Source organism: Physeter macrocephalus, chromosome 5, assembly GCF_002837175.3.
Source record: "Physeter macrocephalus isolate SW-GA chromosome 5, ASM283717v5, whole genome shotgun sequence".
NCBI lineage: Eukaryota > Metazoa > Chordata > Mammalia > Artiodactyla > Physeteridae > Physeter > Physeter macrocephalus.
The window spans coordinates 46,249,623-46,263,807 of record NC_041218.1 but is presented as its reverse complement, the minus strand read 5'-3'; the positions used below and the strand labels follow the sequence as shown (position 1 = coordinate 46,263,807).

The window sequence follows — 14,185 nt, the reverse complement described above, 5'->3', positions numbered from 1 at the left end:
TCATCCTGGATTATTACATTTTTAAGAATTGTATTTTTAATAAACAGTTTTTACTTATAATTGTAAGAAAAATAGATCCAGTTTGGATACTTAAATTGTTACTTTTGATGAAAGTAGGCTACCATGTAAACGGACTGTTGCCTCTTGCTGTCTGAGCAATTGGCATAATCAGCTGCCCATCAGCTGGTTAAGTCAAGCAAGGATAATGTTGCTCCCAGACAGCTTCGCAAGAGAAAAAACATTTGGACTGGTGGTCTTCAAAACTATGGTAGTTGAATCAGTACAGAAATTAAAAGCTTCAAAGAAATTGGTATCACAAAATTTGTAATCCACCTATTGTCTCAAATGGTCATGGCGACTTTGTTCATTTAGCCCGGGAAACTTCTGTTCTCCTATTTTCAAATATGAGATAAGCACCAGTTCCAAATGAAAATTTTTCATTACATTCTTCCTGAACGATGAATGCAGGTTTACGATTCAAAATTGGCTCTGTGCCCCTTCTTTTTTTCTCAAGAATATCTAATAAATAAGTACCTATGTAGACAAAGAAGATATGTGTATTGAAACAATATAATCTTTATAGATTCATATAAATGTTCTGTTTCAGAAATAATTTAATTGATTAAAATTACCTTGTTTCATTCCAAGATTCTTCATGATCGATCCCCTGATTACTTTATGCCACTTAGTTCCAGGCACACTGGCCTCTTCTCCTTATGGGTAGAAACATAGCTTGTGGGGGGAGAAGGGAGCACAGAAACATAAGTCAGAAACATAAATCACTCCCTCTGATTACTCTAAAATGTCCTTTTCAACTATTGTTTAAGTAGTGTGTTACATGACAGCTTCTAAAAAAAAACGATATGAAAAGATGCCAGATGAAGCAATGTGAATTATGTATATTTTAAAATGTGGTCAGACCATGAGACCAATAGAGAAGGTTTTTCACACTCACCTCTCAGCAGAAACCAGAGGATAAGAGCACATCAGTTTCATTTTAAAGTAGATATTCTGCAACTCAAAAATTTTATACCTTTTTAAGTTGTCATATAATTGTGAAGCAACATTTCAGATAAGCAAACTCTCAGGAAGTAGAGCACCCACATTTTCTTTCTCAAAGATGTACACCAGCCTACCGAATGAGGAAATCCTGTTTAAGAGGACGAGCAAGGCAAAGTAGAAGAAAGTGTAAATTATACAGACGTAATCCAAATGTCATGAAAATTCTTAAAAAGAAGGCACATGAAAAAAATAATTTAACAACAACATTCTAGATCTAAAATCCTAGATCATATCACAGAAAGCTGAATGCAGAAGAAAATAAAATTATCAACAAATACTGATTAATTGGGCAGTCAATAGACATGTATAATTCTTGATGTTGAAAATCGCAGTGTGAAAAATGTTTGAACTTTTAAAGTTACCATTAATTAAATTTAAAAACACACTATATGGCTTATGAATTACCAGAGGAAAAAAGCAACCTAAGAAAATATAGGCCACCTGGCAAAAGAATAATCATTGAAAATTAATCATATTAATGATACTAACAAATAGTGAGTGCCAGGCACTAGGCTAAGTGTTTTACATTATCTCCTTTAATCCTCGATTAAGTCTCTGAGATAGCTATTTATGATGCAGTTCGAAATCAGGTCAGCTTAAATGTGAAGTTATGGTCTTTATTAATACAACAAGAATAGCAAATAGATTATAACTTATGTCCCAATTCTCATTGATTAGTATTAGCCTTTAGTAATGTTGAACTGATAAATATTCTGAGGCTGAATCCCAGCTCAGCAGAAAAGACCAGCATGGACTATTAGTGATGCCTATTTTAAAAAAAAGAGAGAGAGAAGATTTGCATCAAGTATGCCATATGCTTACTACATCAATCACAATTATAAAAGTAGATAACATAAAATTACGAACAATAAGACCAAGATCATATTTTATGAAAATGGTTATAGATATAATAAATGGATCTAACAAAGGAAAAGACTTAAAGGTCATTAAAATAATTTAACGACATTTAAAATAAAGAATCACAGAAAAGTTAAAAGAAAAATGAATGGGCAAAAATATACCAAAAAGTATGCTCAAGTAAACAAAAAGAAAACAGGAATTCCAACATTATTATTATTAGATAGAGTAGAATTCAAGAAAAAAAAAGGTACATACAAAAATTTATGAAATAAAGCCAAAGCTATGACAAGAGGCAGAAACTTAGTCTTTGTTCTTTTTAGAGACTGTAGAATGAAAACAAATGATTTATTTGACTGACAACATTGGAAAATAAGTAAGAAAAAGAAAGTATTTCCATTAATTCAAGAAGTAGGAATCCAAAAATGTCAATAACTGTTATAGAAATTAAAAGTTGTCAAAGAATTTCATCTTTTAAGATGCACCATGATCAGCGGTTTTATGGCTGAGCACTTTAAAAAGTTTAAGGACATGATACTACCTAAGCTTTCTACACTGATTGAGAGCATAGGAAAAAAAAAAAAGAAACCTATCTAGTTATTTTTTTATACAAGTGGCACAATCATTATATCAAAATCTGAAAAAGAAATTCATGTGCTTACAAATACACACATATGAACATACACACAAATTATATGGAATTTTTGATAGAGAAAAATTCACAATATATTATGTGAAAAGAAGCAGAATATATACTGTGTATGTTAGGATGATTATTTTATAAAACATACATATACATGTGCACAAAGAAAATGTACTGGATTGAAGTAGATATATATTATAGTAACTTTCCTGTATGGTTAGATTGTACGTAATTTTTATTTTCTTTTTTATGTTTTTTCACTTTCCAAATTTTTTTCACTGCTATGTATTACTTCTATAATGCTAAAAAATAACTAATGGCATTAAGCCAAAAAGAAGCTGATTTTAGAGAAGCAGCTATTTTTTTTTTGTAATAATGAAGGAAGATTATTCTGACTAAAGAACAAAGGAGAAATTGCTAAACCTGGAGCAATAAACAAAAAACAAAAAAATGAGGGAGGAGGTGAGGGAGAGGGAGGGGAGTAAGAGGAAAAAGGGAAAAGGAAAAGTAAGGAGTCCCAGGTTGTAAGAAAGAGATTGAAACAAAAATGTCAGCAGGGTGCTAATGGAAGTTATCAAATCCTTATGTAGAAATCTGTATGGGATAGAAACTCCTCTGCTTCCAAGCCTGCTGGCATAGAAGGAAAAATTAAATCTCTTCAGGTGTACCTGCCACAATCACGAATATTGTCAGCCTTTCTTGAGTTCTAGAATTCAGTAAAATATAAGCTGTGTGAGGCCAGGTACTTTTGTTGCTGTGTCCATGGAGTTTCTGGAGCAGTGCAGGGCCCTGCAGGGCCAGTGAACATGCATTAAATGGAAGAAGGGGGGTTTGCAGTAGAGCACCCTGCCCGCCTCTGTCTCATGGCCTGTTCTCTTCAGAATATTAACTGTGACTTGGCCCACAGCAAGAGTGTGCTTCAAAGCCATAGATAACACAAATAGACTTCAGAATGAAGGTCAAAATCATCCTTGACTGGATGAAAACATGGTCCCAAACTAGCTAGGTCAATTTTGTGAGAATACAAAATAGAGACTGATCTCAGTACAACCCAACACTGCAAACACAGCTTCTGACTAGACTAACCTTAGGCTGTGTGTACAGAAGAGAAATATCGAGAAGAAGGAAAAAGGCAGTCCTGCTCCACTCCATGCTGGTCAGACCATGTCTCAATTATGGAATCTAATTCTGGGTGCCCAGTTTTACAACAAACATTATTAAGTAAGTGCTTATTCCAAAATACAAAACACAAATGGCCTGGAGACCCTGCCCTCTGAGGGCTGATTTAAGGGGATCTGGGGAGATTTAAGGTGAGGAGAAAAGGCCTGGAGAGTACAAGAGAGCTGTCTGGAGGAAAATGGGTTAGACATGTCCAGTATTACTCCACGGAGTGAACTATTGAGCAACAGATGGAAAGTGCTAAAGTAGATTTGGCTCAATATAAAAAGGCATTTTCTAAAAGGTATGATACCCTCTGAGTACACAAGAGTAGGTCTCTGTCACCACAAGTGGGCAAGCACCAGCTAGATGACCATCTATAAGGAATGTTCTGGAAGGTACTTCTGCACTGGATGGTAGGATGCACCATGCAGGCTTCCAGCATGGGGGACTGACTGGCCCATAGAGAGGTTTTGTTTGTTCTACAAATGAATTTTTTTAAATGCCTTTGGGGGAACACACACTCTGGAATCCAAACTGTTCACACGGCTCCCTGTTGTCTTGAATCTTGCTGCTTCACATATCTATGCGACCTGCCCAGCTCCTACAGGCATTCGAGTTTGCATAATCTGTAATGTCCAGTCCAATTCGAAGATAATTTGCCCCTGAGATGTAACTTCACCACGGAGCTGTCACAGAATTTTCTGCCATTGGAGGATGGAAGAGAGAAGAACTTGACAGAGGTAGAGTAGAATAGCTCAGTGAAGATGGGAACCCCAAACAGCCTAAGGTTGAACGATTTCTTTTGTTCTGCACAACTCCAGCATACATCACACCCTTAAAGATTTCTTTTCTTTTTCTCCCTCCCCTCACTTATGTTTCAATTCCACAGGCTTTTCTTTTTTTTCCTGAGCCTCTAGGAACTCAGACTACATTAAGTAAAAACTTTCCACTTAGGATTCAGAGCTTTTATCACTAACTCAGCTCAGAAAAGCAACCCTTAGGTTGACTTCTCTTACTGCTTTAAGCCATTCCAGAGACTCTTGTCAGGGCCCTGACTCCTCTGTGCTGTGGTTGGTGTAATGCTGACACCTGGTGACTGTTTGGACAAAGTGCCTGCAGCATCACTCTCCTCCCAGGCAGAAATTTTCACGCCCTTGAGATGGTGAAGCAAACCTTCCCAGGGCATGGTCTACCTAATTGGGAGGGTAAAATCTTAACTCTGTGAGGACAGTCCTGTGCTGGAAAAGGTAATTTCTAATAAATATTAATATTAATAATGACACTCATAATGATATTTAATAACATTAGTAATGATTGAATTCTGATAGATAATATATTAAGATGATGTTCTACAGTAAAAATGTATGTATAATTACATCACCTTTTCCATGTACATAAATTCTTCACGTATATATTACTGGATATTATCCTCTTCGCAACCCCAAAAACAACATCATCAGCATATTTATTCTTTTCCCCATGAGGAAACAGACTCAGAGGGTGTAAGTGGCATGCCCAAGACCACACAACTAGTAAGTAGGAGAGTCAGAATCTTAACCCAGTAGACTTGGCTCCAGATTTTCTAGATGACTCAGCTATGGGAGCAAACCGGATCTTAGTAGCATACATCATAGAGAGATTAACCCCCCGAGCTATGGGATTGGCCGAATGGGGGAATCAGCAGTCTAAGGGGCATGACAAACTCACGAGGGGATTCGTGGTGGTTTGGTACAGGATCCACCCAGTAGTCAAGGGTTTGAATAATAAGATATAGCTAGGGGAAAGGGACTGGTAGGGGTAAGGGATAATGTAGGGGTAAGTCAAGGCCCCAATCTAGTGGAGTAAGGAAGAGCTATGGCTCCTTGTGCATATTAAGTGCATAGGGAAGATCCTATTTGAGGTGATGGGGCTTCTGAAGTTCTACCTGTCTTGGCCTTGATAGTTTCAGGAACTGGGTTGGGTTGGCCTGGGGGTGCAGGTACTAAGTCCATCTCTCTTGCCAGAGGCCGTATCATCTTCCCCTAAGTCATGCCAACCTTCATATTACATATTAGGTGCGAGGGTGTGGGAGTGCTAAATGATGCACATTTGTATTTGTCTATTTGCTTAATCATCTATCATAGCCATCCTGGACTAGGCGATTTCTCATCCTTTGTATCATGTAATTCCTACAACCCTAAGAGAATGGTTAGAATTTGCAAACCCGGGACTTCCCTGGTGGCGCAGTGATTAAGACTCTGCCTGCCAATGCAGGGGACACGGATTCGAGCCCTGGTCTGGGAAGGTCCCACATACCACAGAGCAACTAAGCCAGTGCGCCACAACTACTGAGCCTGCGCTCTAGAGCCCGTGCTCCGAAACAAGAGAAGCCACCACAATAAGTCTGCACACCGCAAAGAAAAGAAGCCCCTGCTCACCGCAACTAGAGAAAGACTGAGCACAGCAACGAAGACCCAACACAGCCCAAAACTAATTAATTTATTTATTATTTTTAAAAATGAATTTGCAAACCCAATTTTGAGAGTTTATTATCAAGTTGTCAAAAAGTTGGTTTATAGGCAGGAAAGATTTTTAGCCTCCTGAAGAAATGAAACCATCTGTAAATTGGACCACGTTTTCTTAGTGACTTGCTCAGAATGATTCAGAGGCATGTATTTGGCTTCTAAAACACAAGATAAATAAGGCTCTACTCCTGAGAGAAATATGCCCAATTCCACCATTTGATCTCACCACCAAAGAGAAGTTTTCATAATCTGGTTTCTTCACAAATTCACTTAAATGAGTTTCAGAGGTTATTTTTGTTTATTTTTGGTTTTTTATGCTTTACAAAGTACAGTTAACTAAAGGTAACAGTTATCATATAACTATATCCCTTTTAGAGGAAATCACTCTCTACTTTTTAGGGACCCTTTATGTTTGTGGTTGTTTATTTTCATTTGGACCAGATTGACTTGAACCTACCAGCATACAAATAAACGGGCTTTAACCGATAATTTGGTTCTAGTGCTCTAATGTATAATTTCATTCCAGAGTTATAAGAAAGGGAATAGCAACCATTTTATATGAAGCTTACATTCCAGAATAGTAATTGCTTAGACATTATCTGGAAATTTTAAAGAATAATGATATACTGGGAGTCCTTCACAGCTTGTGGCATAAATCTTGCACCAAAACAAATATAGAAAAAGTGAGAGGTTGCAAAGTCTGTTTTGTCCATCTTCAGCAAGTTTCAACCCTTCTGCTGAATCTTTGGGTCTCCTAATGTTTACATAGCATGGTGGAAGAGGAATATAACATTCTGTCCATTGCAATACATATACACAGATATATAAATTGTGGTGTTTATTGTTTTTTTAGTGTGGCATTTAAGGCATATGCATTTCCTTCTGGATTTTCTTCCCCTTAGTGAAGATGCATCTCACAATCAGATTGTTATTTAGTTTTAAGAGATGTTAATTCCTCTTCCTTTGTTTCATGTTTTACTCCTTGTAACAGGAAACCAGTGACTCAATTTCACACGGACCCTCTGATAACTGAGAAAAAAATCCTTGAAATTCCCTTATTCATTTATACTTCCACACAGTGGACATCTACTGAGGATCTGTAGTGTGTCAGACACAGAGAGTGTTTGACCCCAGTCCTGCTGGCGGCCTGTGTTCACTTTACTGACCCCACGCCTCTTTATCTTTCTGCAGGTGCCATGGCGACAGAGCAAACAGCTGCCAGGCTGACAGCAGCGAGTTCCTGGAGGAACCACCACCCCTGCAGGTAGAGGGCCCCTTGAGGATCGGAATAGGAACAGAAGGAAAGATAAGATGAGAGGGCGTCACACAGTTGGAAAGTGCAACCAATGCTTAGAAGACACGCCATAGGCACTCAAGAGATGGGGGAACAATGGAGTCACAGTGGACAAGTACAAAAAGCTCAGTGTTTGTTTCCTTTTTATTTTCCTTTGATTTTTCTAAGAAAGGAAACTGAGTCTCGTAGAAAGAAGGTCCCAGGTAAAGTAGCAAACTTACACAAACCTAAGTTTGTAACCCTTGTCTCCTGATTCCTAAGTCAATGATAATGATAAGAAAAAAGGAAAACACAGCATATCTTAAATCTAGTACCTCCCCAACCTTTCTGACCCAGTTGCCTTTATTCCCATTTCTCCCACAGATACCCTGCTTGTCAAGCTACCAGAGTTCTGCTGAGAATGGGTATAGAAAGCCAAGGAATCAGAGCCACAGCTTAGAGTCATCCCAGAACTGTCAGCAAGAGTCACAGGAGTCTGATTCCAAGAGCACAGTGAGGACATCTTTTTCAAGTCAAGACTGGAGTGTCTTGGAAGAAAAAGCCTCAACCTCTGTGGTAGAGAAAGAGTCTCAGTTTGAGGCCATGGACGGGCCCTCAGAGCTGTTGACCCAAGATCTGGCCCTTGATAAGATCACCCCTGGAGGAGAATCCCCAAGGAAAAACAGCCATCGGGGGCAGCATCTGCCTGTGCCCCAGACTGAATATGAGGCCATAGTAGGCACGGTTACCTCCAAATACGATTGCCCTCTGGGTCTTCTGGTGATGCACGTCATAGAAGTGAAGGATGGGTACCTGAGGCCTGAGCGAGCTGGGGCAGTATATGTACAAAGCCGCCACTGTGAGTCTCAGAGATCACCTGGAATTGATCGTGCTCAAGACAAGTCCTTTCATGTTGACTCGGAGGCCCCAAGAGGAACAGAAGGTGGTAAACTCTGTCCTGATATTAACAACGCCTTACTGATGCAAACAAAGTGTCCCACAGCACGTTCCCAAGCCCAGTGAAGCCATGCCCTATACAGGCCACCTTGTCCAAACATCTGGAAAGTCCATTCCCCATCTAGATTAAGTGGCTGGCGATACTCCCCAAGTGAGGCCAAGGTGTAGTGCTTTGGGTCAAATACCACCTAGGGCAGAATCTGAGATGGGAAACCTTCCTCCAGATGCTAACGTAAATGCTGTTAGCTCCAAGTCTGTGACAATCCAGATGTTCTCCAAACTGGCATCAGCTGCTCAGAGTGCTGTGGTCTCGGGGATGGATTCTAGAGAAGCAACTTTAGAACGCACTACGTGTGACCCTGTTACCACAGCAGAACCAGGACTGGGAACAGAAGCAAAGACAGTTCAACGATGTTTCTGTTCAGACTTAACACATGTGAGCCTAGGCCCTGGCATTGCTGTTCAGCTCCAAGTAACAAGGCCCAGCCCCTGACCAAATCTGTCTCTGCAGACACATGTTTCCCTGGTATCTACCCAGGGGGCACCTGCCAAGCTGTGCCTGCCCAATGTGGTGGCCGCTGTCACCACCATCTCCCCTGCCACGTGACGAGGCAACGCCCCAGCTTTGTGTGTTCAGCCTGTAGGCCCTGCGCATGCTCACATAACCATCCAGAAGCCCAGTTCGTGAAGACTTTGAAAGTCCTTCAGGACACCACAGTGAGGGAGCTGTATTCTGTCAGCATTTACCTCTGCAAAGATGGGGAAGCAGATGCAGCAACAATAAATACCTCAGGGATAAAGTTCAGCCTTCCCTTCCGAATGTGAGCTCTCGGGACATACCTTTCCATTTCAAATCATGACTAATATTTGTAGACTGCTTTATTATTTACAATCTATTCTCACACATTTCTTCTTATTTGATACTTCCAATCACCTTATGAAGGAAGGAAGGCAAATTTTATTATCCACCCCCATTTTACAGAGGGGTATAGAACAGTACATTCATATGTAAGGTTCTAAGCGTCAATGCATCTGTACCTCCTCTTCACTTCGGTCTAATTGAAAATTCTGTCTGATATTCACTTAGCTGTATAATCTTGCACAAGCCATTTCATCTCTCTGAGCCTAGTTCCTGTTTTGTAAAATAGGGAGACTATTCATGTCATCGATGCAGGATCGTTTTCGGATTAAATGAGAGAAAACTTGTAAGGCACTCAGCGCACTCAGACACTCAGCACAGTGCCCGGTACATAGAAAGCCCTAGAAAATGCTAATTGTGTGGTTACCGATTTTTGTTACTATTTTATTATTGTTCAGGTCTTCAATATAGAACTTCTCATGTCAAATAGAGGAATTTTTGGTCTTCCTTTGCTAAGCTTGTTTAAAAGTGAACATTGAGGTTACTGAGGACTGAAGGACCCCCAACCTTGTTCAGCTCCTGGTAAATAAACAAGCATTTAGTGAGTCCTTCCAATGAACCCTCTTCAGCAATTCTCAAGGTCAGAAATAATCTAGGCTGTCAAGGCTAGCCATTGATTTAAAAAAATAAATCAAACATGTATAGACAGGGTGGGAAAACAAGGTAGCACATATAACGTAGGACTATAGCTGTTCAAAGGAGAATGAAGGGCAATTATAATTTCCTGGGTGCCTACTATTTGGTGCCTTCTGTGTTACCTTCCCATTCTGTTAATTCCACAAATATTTACTGTGTGCTATACCAAGCACTTTATTTGTGCTGTGTCAAATAACCCCCATTTTCATCCATGCCATAAATGTGCCAAACCCTCCCTCTTTTACAGATGAGGAAGCAAGAACTGAGAGAGTTTAATTTTCCAACTTCCCACAACTCCTAAGTCCAGAGTCACACTCAAACTTAGCTGACACCAAATTCTTGGACAATCCACTCCAAAGATGTGTCCAACTTTAAAATATCTAAATCTATGTAAGTGTAACAGTAACATGAGAAAGTGATTATTTGAAAGATAAGGCAAATTACTACATGGTCCTTCAAGATATAGAAATCTATACAAATGTAATATAAATATAGAAAGTGATTATATGAAAGATAAAATAAGGGTTGAACTAGTAAAAGAAGGTGTTGAGATCAATTCTAGGTATAATATTATGCTAAGTTTCAGTGAGAGAAAAGAAGAAAAGCTAATGTATAGCTGGGGTCCTTTGGAGTAAAAAGACCGAGGTTCAAGTCCTGGAGAATAGTAGGAGTCATGATCATCATTGATGTTAGTGGAGAGATTGGAAATGCAGTGGTTTTCAATTGGGGATAATTTTACCCCACCCATGGCGACATTTGGCAATGTCTGGAGACATGTTCGGTTGTCATAACTGGGGTAGGTGCTACTGGCATTTAGTGGGTGGAGGTCAGGGATGGTGCTAAACATCCTACAATACATAGGACATCCCCTCACAACAAAGGATTATCTGACCTAAAATGTCAACAGTGTCAAAGTTGAAAAACTCAGCTCTAAGGGAATAAACATTTACATATAGTTCATGTAGGAAAATGTTAGGGATGAAAGACAGCTGGAGAAGGTAACATTTTAAGAGGCTATAAGGGGAAAAATATTAAATCCTACAGTTAGGTACTCCAGTTTCCATGATGAAAAACAGATTATTGATCTAACATACCCTGAAAAAATATTATTTTTCTAATTTACATTTTAAAGATACATTTTATAAGGAAATATAAATTAAACCATATTTGGTTTTATATTTTGTTTAAAATAATAAAGTATAAAAAACCAAAACTGTGTTTAAAACTTCAGAAGAAAGTCACAGAGAGGGTGTGCTCTCGTGGGTTATCTATGATAATGGTTTGCTGATATGATTAATTTCTTATAAATAAGTGATTTCTTCACAATAATTTGTTAATTTGAAATAAAATCTTTCCAGAAAAGAAAATGAGTTGAATGTAAAATAAGAGTTATGGATATTAGAAGATCCATCTATAATGTTTATGATTTAGATTTAAAGAAAAAGAAAATCATACAAATTTTAAAAAGTAATATGAGCCAATTCAAAAGTGAAGGGTCAATTTTGTTGCTCTTACTGTTGAAGATAAAGTTTGTTTTAAGGCCCAGGTTGGGTCAGTAGAGTAGACCGTGCATTGTGTTTGAGTTGTAACCTAGCCCTTATATTGGAAAAAAAAAGGGTTCAAAACAGTCTCTTTTTTTGTTTGTCTGCCTAAGGTTCCTTTTTTCTGAAACTTCTGTTATCTGTTTTAAAGCAGAAATGTATTGATAGTTTCAGTGTTTCCAAATGACCGGGAGATGGCAGCATTTCAGAATCTTCCACATTGCTCCCTTCACAGGGAGCTATACACGGTCAGTTATTCCTAAATCCCAGCTCCCATGCCTTCCAATCACAAAGGGTTACCCCAAAATATCTAGATGAAGCATAAAATTCAATGTTTATAACGTTCAGCCTACTTGAGCACCATATTTCCATGGCCCTGGCCTCACTGTCCCTAGAACTTGGTCACCTTGTAAGAATCTACTAAGACCAACCGGCTCATTCCTTAGGGACAAATAACTTCTCCGTACGACTAGCTACACTGTAGTCCCTGCTGTTACTCAGCTAGATCTTGAGAAGAAAAGAAATGAATCAGGAGAATTGGGTTTGAAATCTACCATGTTTTGACCTCGGACAAGTTAGTTAACTATTTGTGTCAGAACACTTATCTATAAAAAGAAGTCCTCCATGGTCTGTATGATCTTTTCTAGTTTTAAGAACCATAACTGTAGTCACCTTTCAAGCACTCTTGCCGACATCAGTAACCTTCAAATACTCCTCTAACTGGTTCAAATGCACTCACACCGAAGCAACAATAATTGGAGAGTTTTGCTCTGTAAAATGTTGTTCATGTATAAAAATGAGGATAGAATCAAAACCAAACTCTCAAAGCAAAATGATGGAGAGTTTCAATATCAAAATATCACTCTTAGGATAGTATTTCCTTTATGACAATCCCAGTAAATATAGCCATCTGGTTGCTAAGAGCATGGCCATGTGGTTTGGGGGTGAAAGGTAAGAAATCTGGGACTCCCTAGAAAAAGGGGTGGGAGGAATTAACATAGCTGAACCATTGGTCTCCACTGAAGGAGGAAGAAGAAGAAAAGGTTAAAAGCAGCCTGCCATTGAAAGTTTTCCTTTAAAGAGTTTCCCAGAAGCCCCACTCCACCATCTCCACTTCCATCTCATTGCCATTCTATCTGCAAGGGATACTGGGAAATGCAGGTTTTTAGTTAGATGCTCAGTGCCCCTAAGATATTAGAATTCTGTTATTGTGAATACAGGAGGGAGAGACAGTGAGTAGGCAACGACCAGACACTACACACTAATCAGGGAGGAGTTTAAAATGGAGCACCTGGTAGATCTAGCATTAGGGTCCAGCTAGTATTAATATTACTCAAAGTCAGATGGGTAGAGATTCTGGGGTTCTGGATCATGGATCTATTCAAAGCATGATCCAACCAGGGCTAGAAAACAAAGAGGATAGCTGGTAAGAACTCAGCAAATCAGCAGAGTGCCTGACAAATAGACCAGGCTTGGTGGCTGCAAGAAGATATTTAAATAAGGAAACCAAGGCAACAGCATTGTCGTACAGAGAAAGAAAGATTTAAAGAATGATTCACATCAGGAACAATGGGAAGCAGGATTGGGAGGACAGAGAGTTCAATTTTAGATTCCAGTCCATGGAGGATGGGATGCCTAATCTATGCCTACCTCACTCCGAATGGGCTTGTTAGCTGGGTGGGGCTGATCCTACAGATTTCAACCACCAGAGACTGTGGTTAAGCAAAGCTAAGACTAATAAAAATTATTCTAAGCAGACTTTCTCTAATCAAAGACATACCATCCGAACAAACGTGTTTAGTGTTATTGAGATTCAGGGTGAGGCAGTACTCAGCACCAAAGTTAAACAAGATTAAACAAAACTCAACAATTCTAAGCACAGGCTCGCACTATTCTGGCCCTTCCCTCCTCCTCTCCTGTCTACATCCTTGCACCCTACCTCCTCGTAGTCTTCCAGAGCGGCTTCTTGTCTCTGGGACACAATGTCTCCAAGGGCCATCCAACAATGGCTGCCCTCCTGTCCCAGCCACATATTGCCTCTAGTTGCTTGACGAAGCCAAAGGCTGGGCTTTCTCTATTCTCTTTCTGACACATTAGCAGCAGGTAAGCCCAGGTGGGAAGGCAGGTGCCACCGTGGTGAACTCTTGCAGCGATTCAGAAAGACCTTCCTTCTCAGCTCTTTCTAATTGTTCTCAGGGCACAGTCCATGAAATGGAAACAATGAAGACCGTATGCCAGAGTTTCCCGAAGCATTTAGAAGAAATTGAGCCGCACCTTAGAGAACAACAGGCACTCTTTTCCAGGGACATGTCAGAGGAGAAAAGATAATTATCTAAGGGAGCCATAAAAGTAAGTACCAGCCCACACACCTGGAGCAAGAAAAGGTAATCAGGGCAGGACAGATGAGCACCAGGGAGCAGGGCTAATGAGAAATTGGCCAGCTTTCCCTTTGCTTCCCTGTTCCCATTCTTACTTTCTCAGTGGGAGTCTGTGAGAGCCATTTGCTGGATAGCAACACTTACTCTTCAAGGCCAGGGCTATTTGAGGTCAGAAAATAGGCAGCAGGGGCTTCCCTGGTGGCGCAGTGGTTGAGAATCCGCCTGCCGATGCAGGGGATGAGGGTTCGTGCCC

The 14,185-nt window shown here is 39.7% G+C and overlaps 1 protein-coding gene and 1 long non-coding RNA gene across 4 annotated transcripts in view; one reads left to right on the top strand and one right to left on the bottom strand.

The window, feature by feature from the left end:
• LOC114486301 (uncharacterized) overlaps window positions 1–14,185 on the bottom strand; it is a 30,167-nt gene that overhangs the window by 6,702 nt on the left and 9,280 nt on the right. For 2 of the 3 annotated variants that reach the window (XR_003679813.2, XR_003679814.2), the window contains exon 2: window positions 633–732. This is a non-coding gene — a long non-coding RNA (uncharacterized lncRNA). Of the gene's footprint in view, window positions 1–632; window positions 733–1,033; window positions 1,256–14,185 lie in introns of those variants that run through there. The other variant, XR_003679811.1, reaches the window with a different exon arrangement.
• The window catches only part of ITPRID1 (ITPR interacting domain containing 1), a 58,954-nt gene that overhangs the window by 43,185 nt on the left and 1,584 nt on the right, over window positions 1–14,185 (top strand). The window contains 6 exon segments of the mRNA XM_028489917.1: window positions 7,437–7,492; window positions 7,886–8,485; window positions 8,487–8,855; window positions 8,857–8,885; window positions 8,920–9,193; window positions 13,751–13,876. Of these exon segments, the coding sequence (XP_028345718.1) occupies window positions 7,437–7,492; window positions 7,886–8,485; window positions 8,487–8,855; window positions 8,857–8,885; window positions 8,920–9,193; window positions 13,751–13,876 (1,454 nt within the window).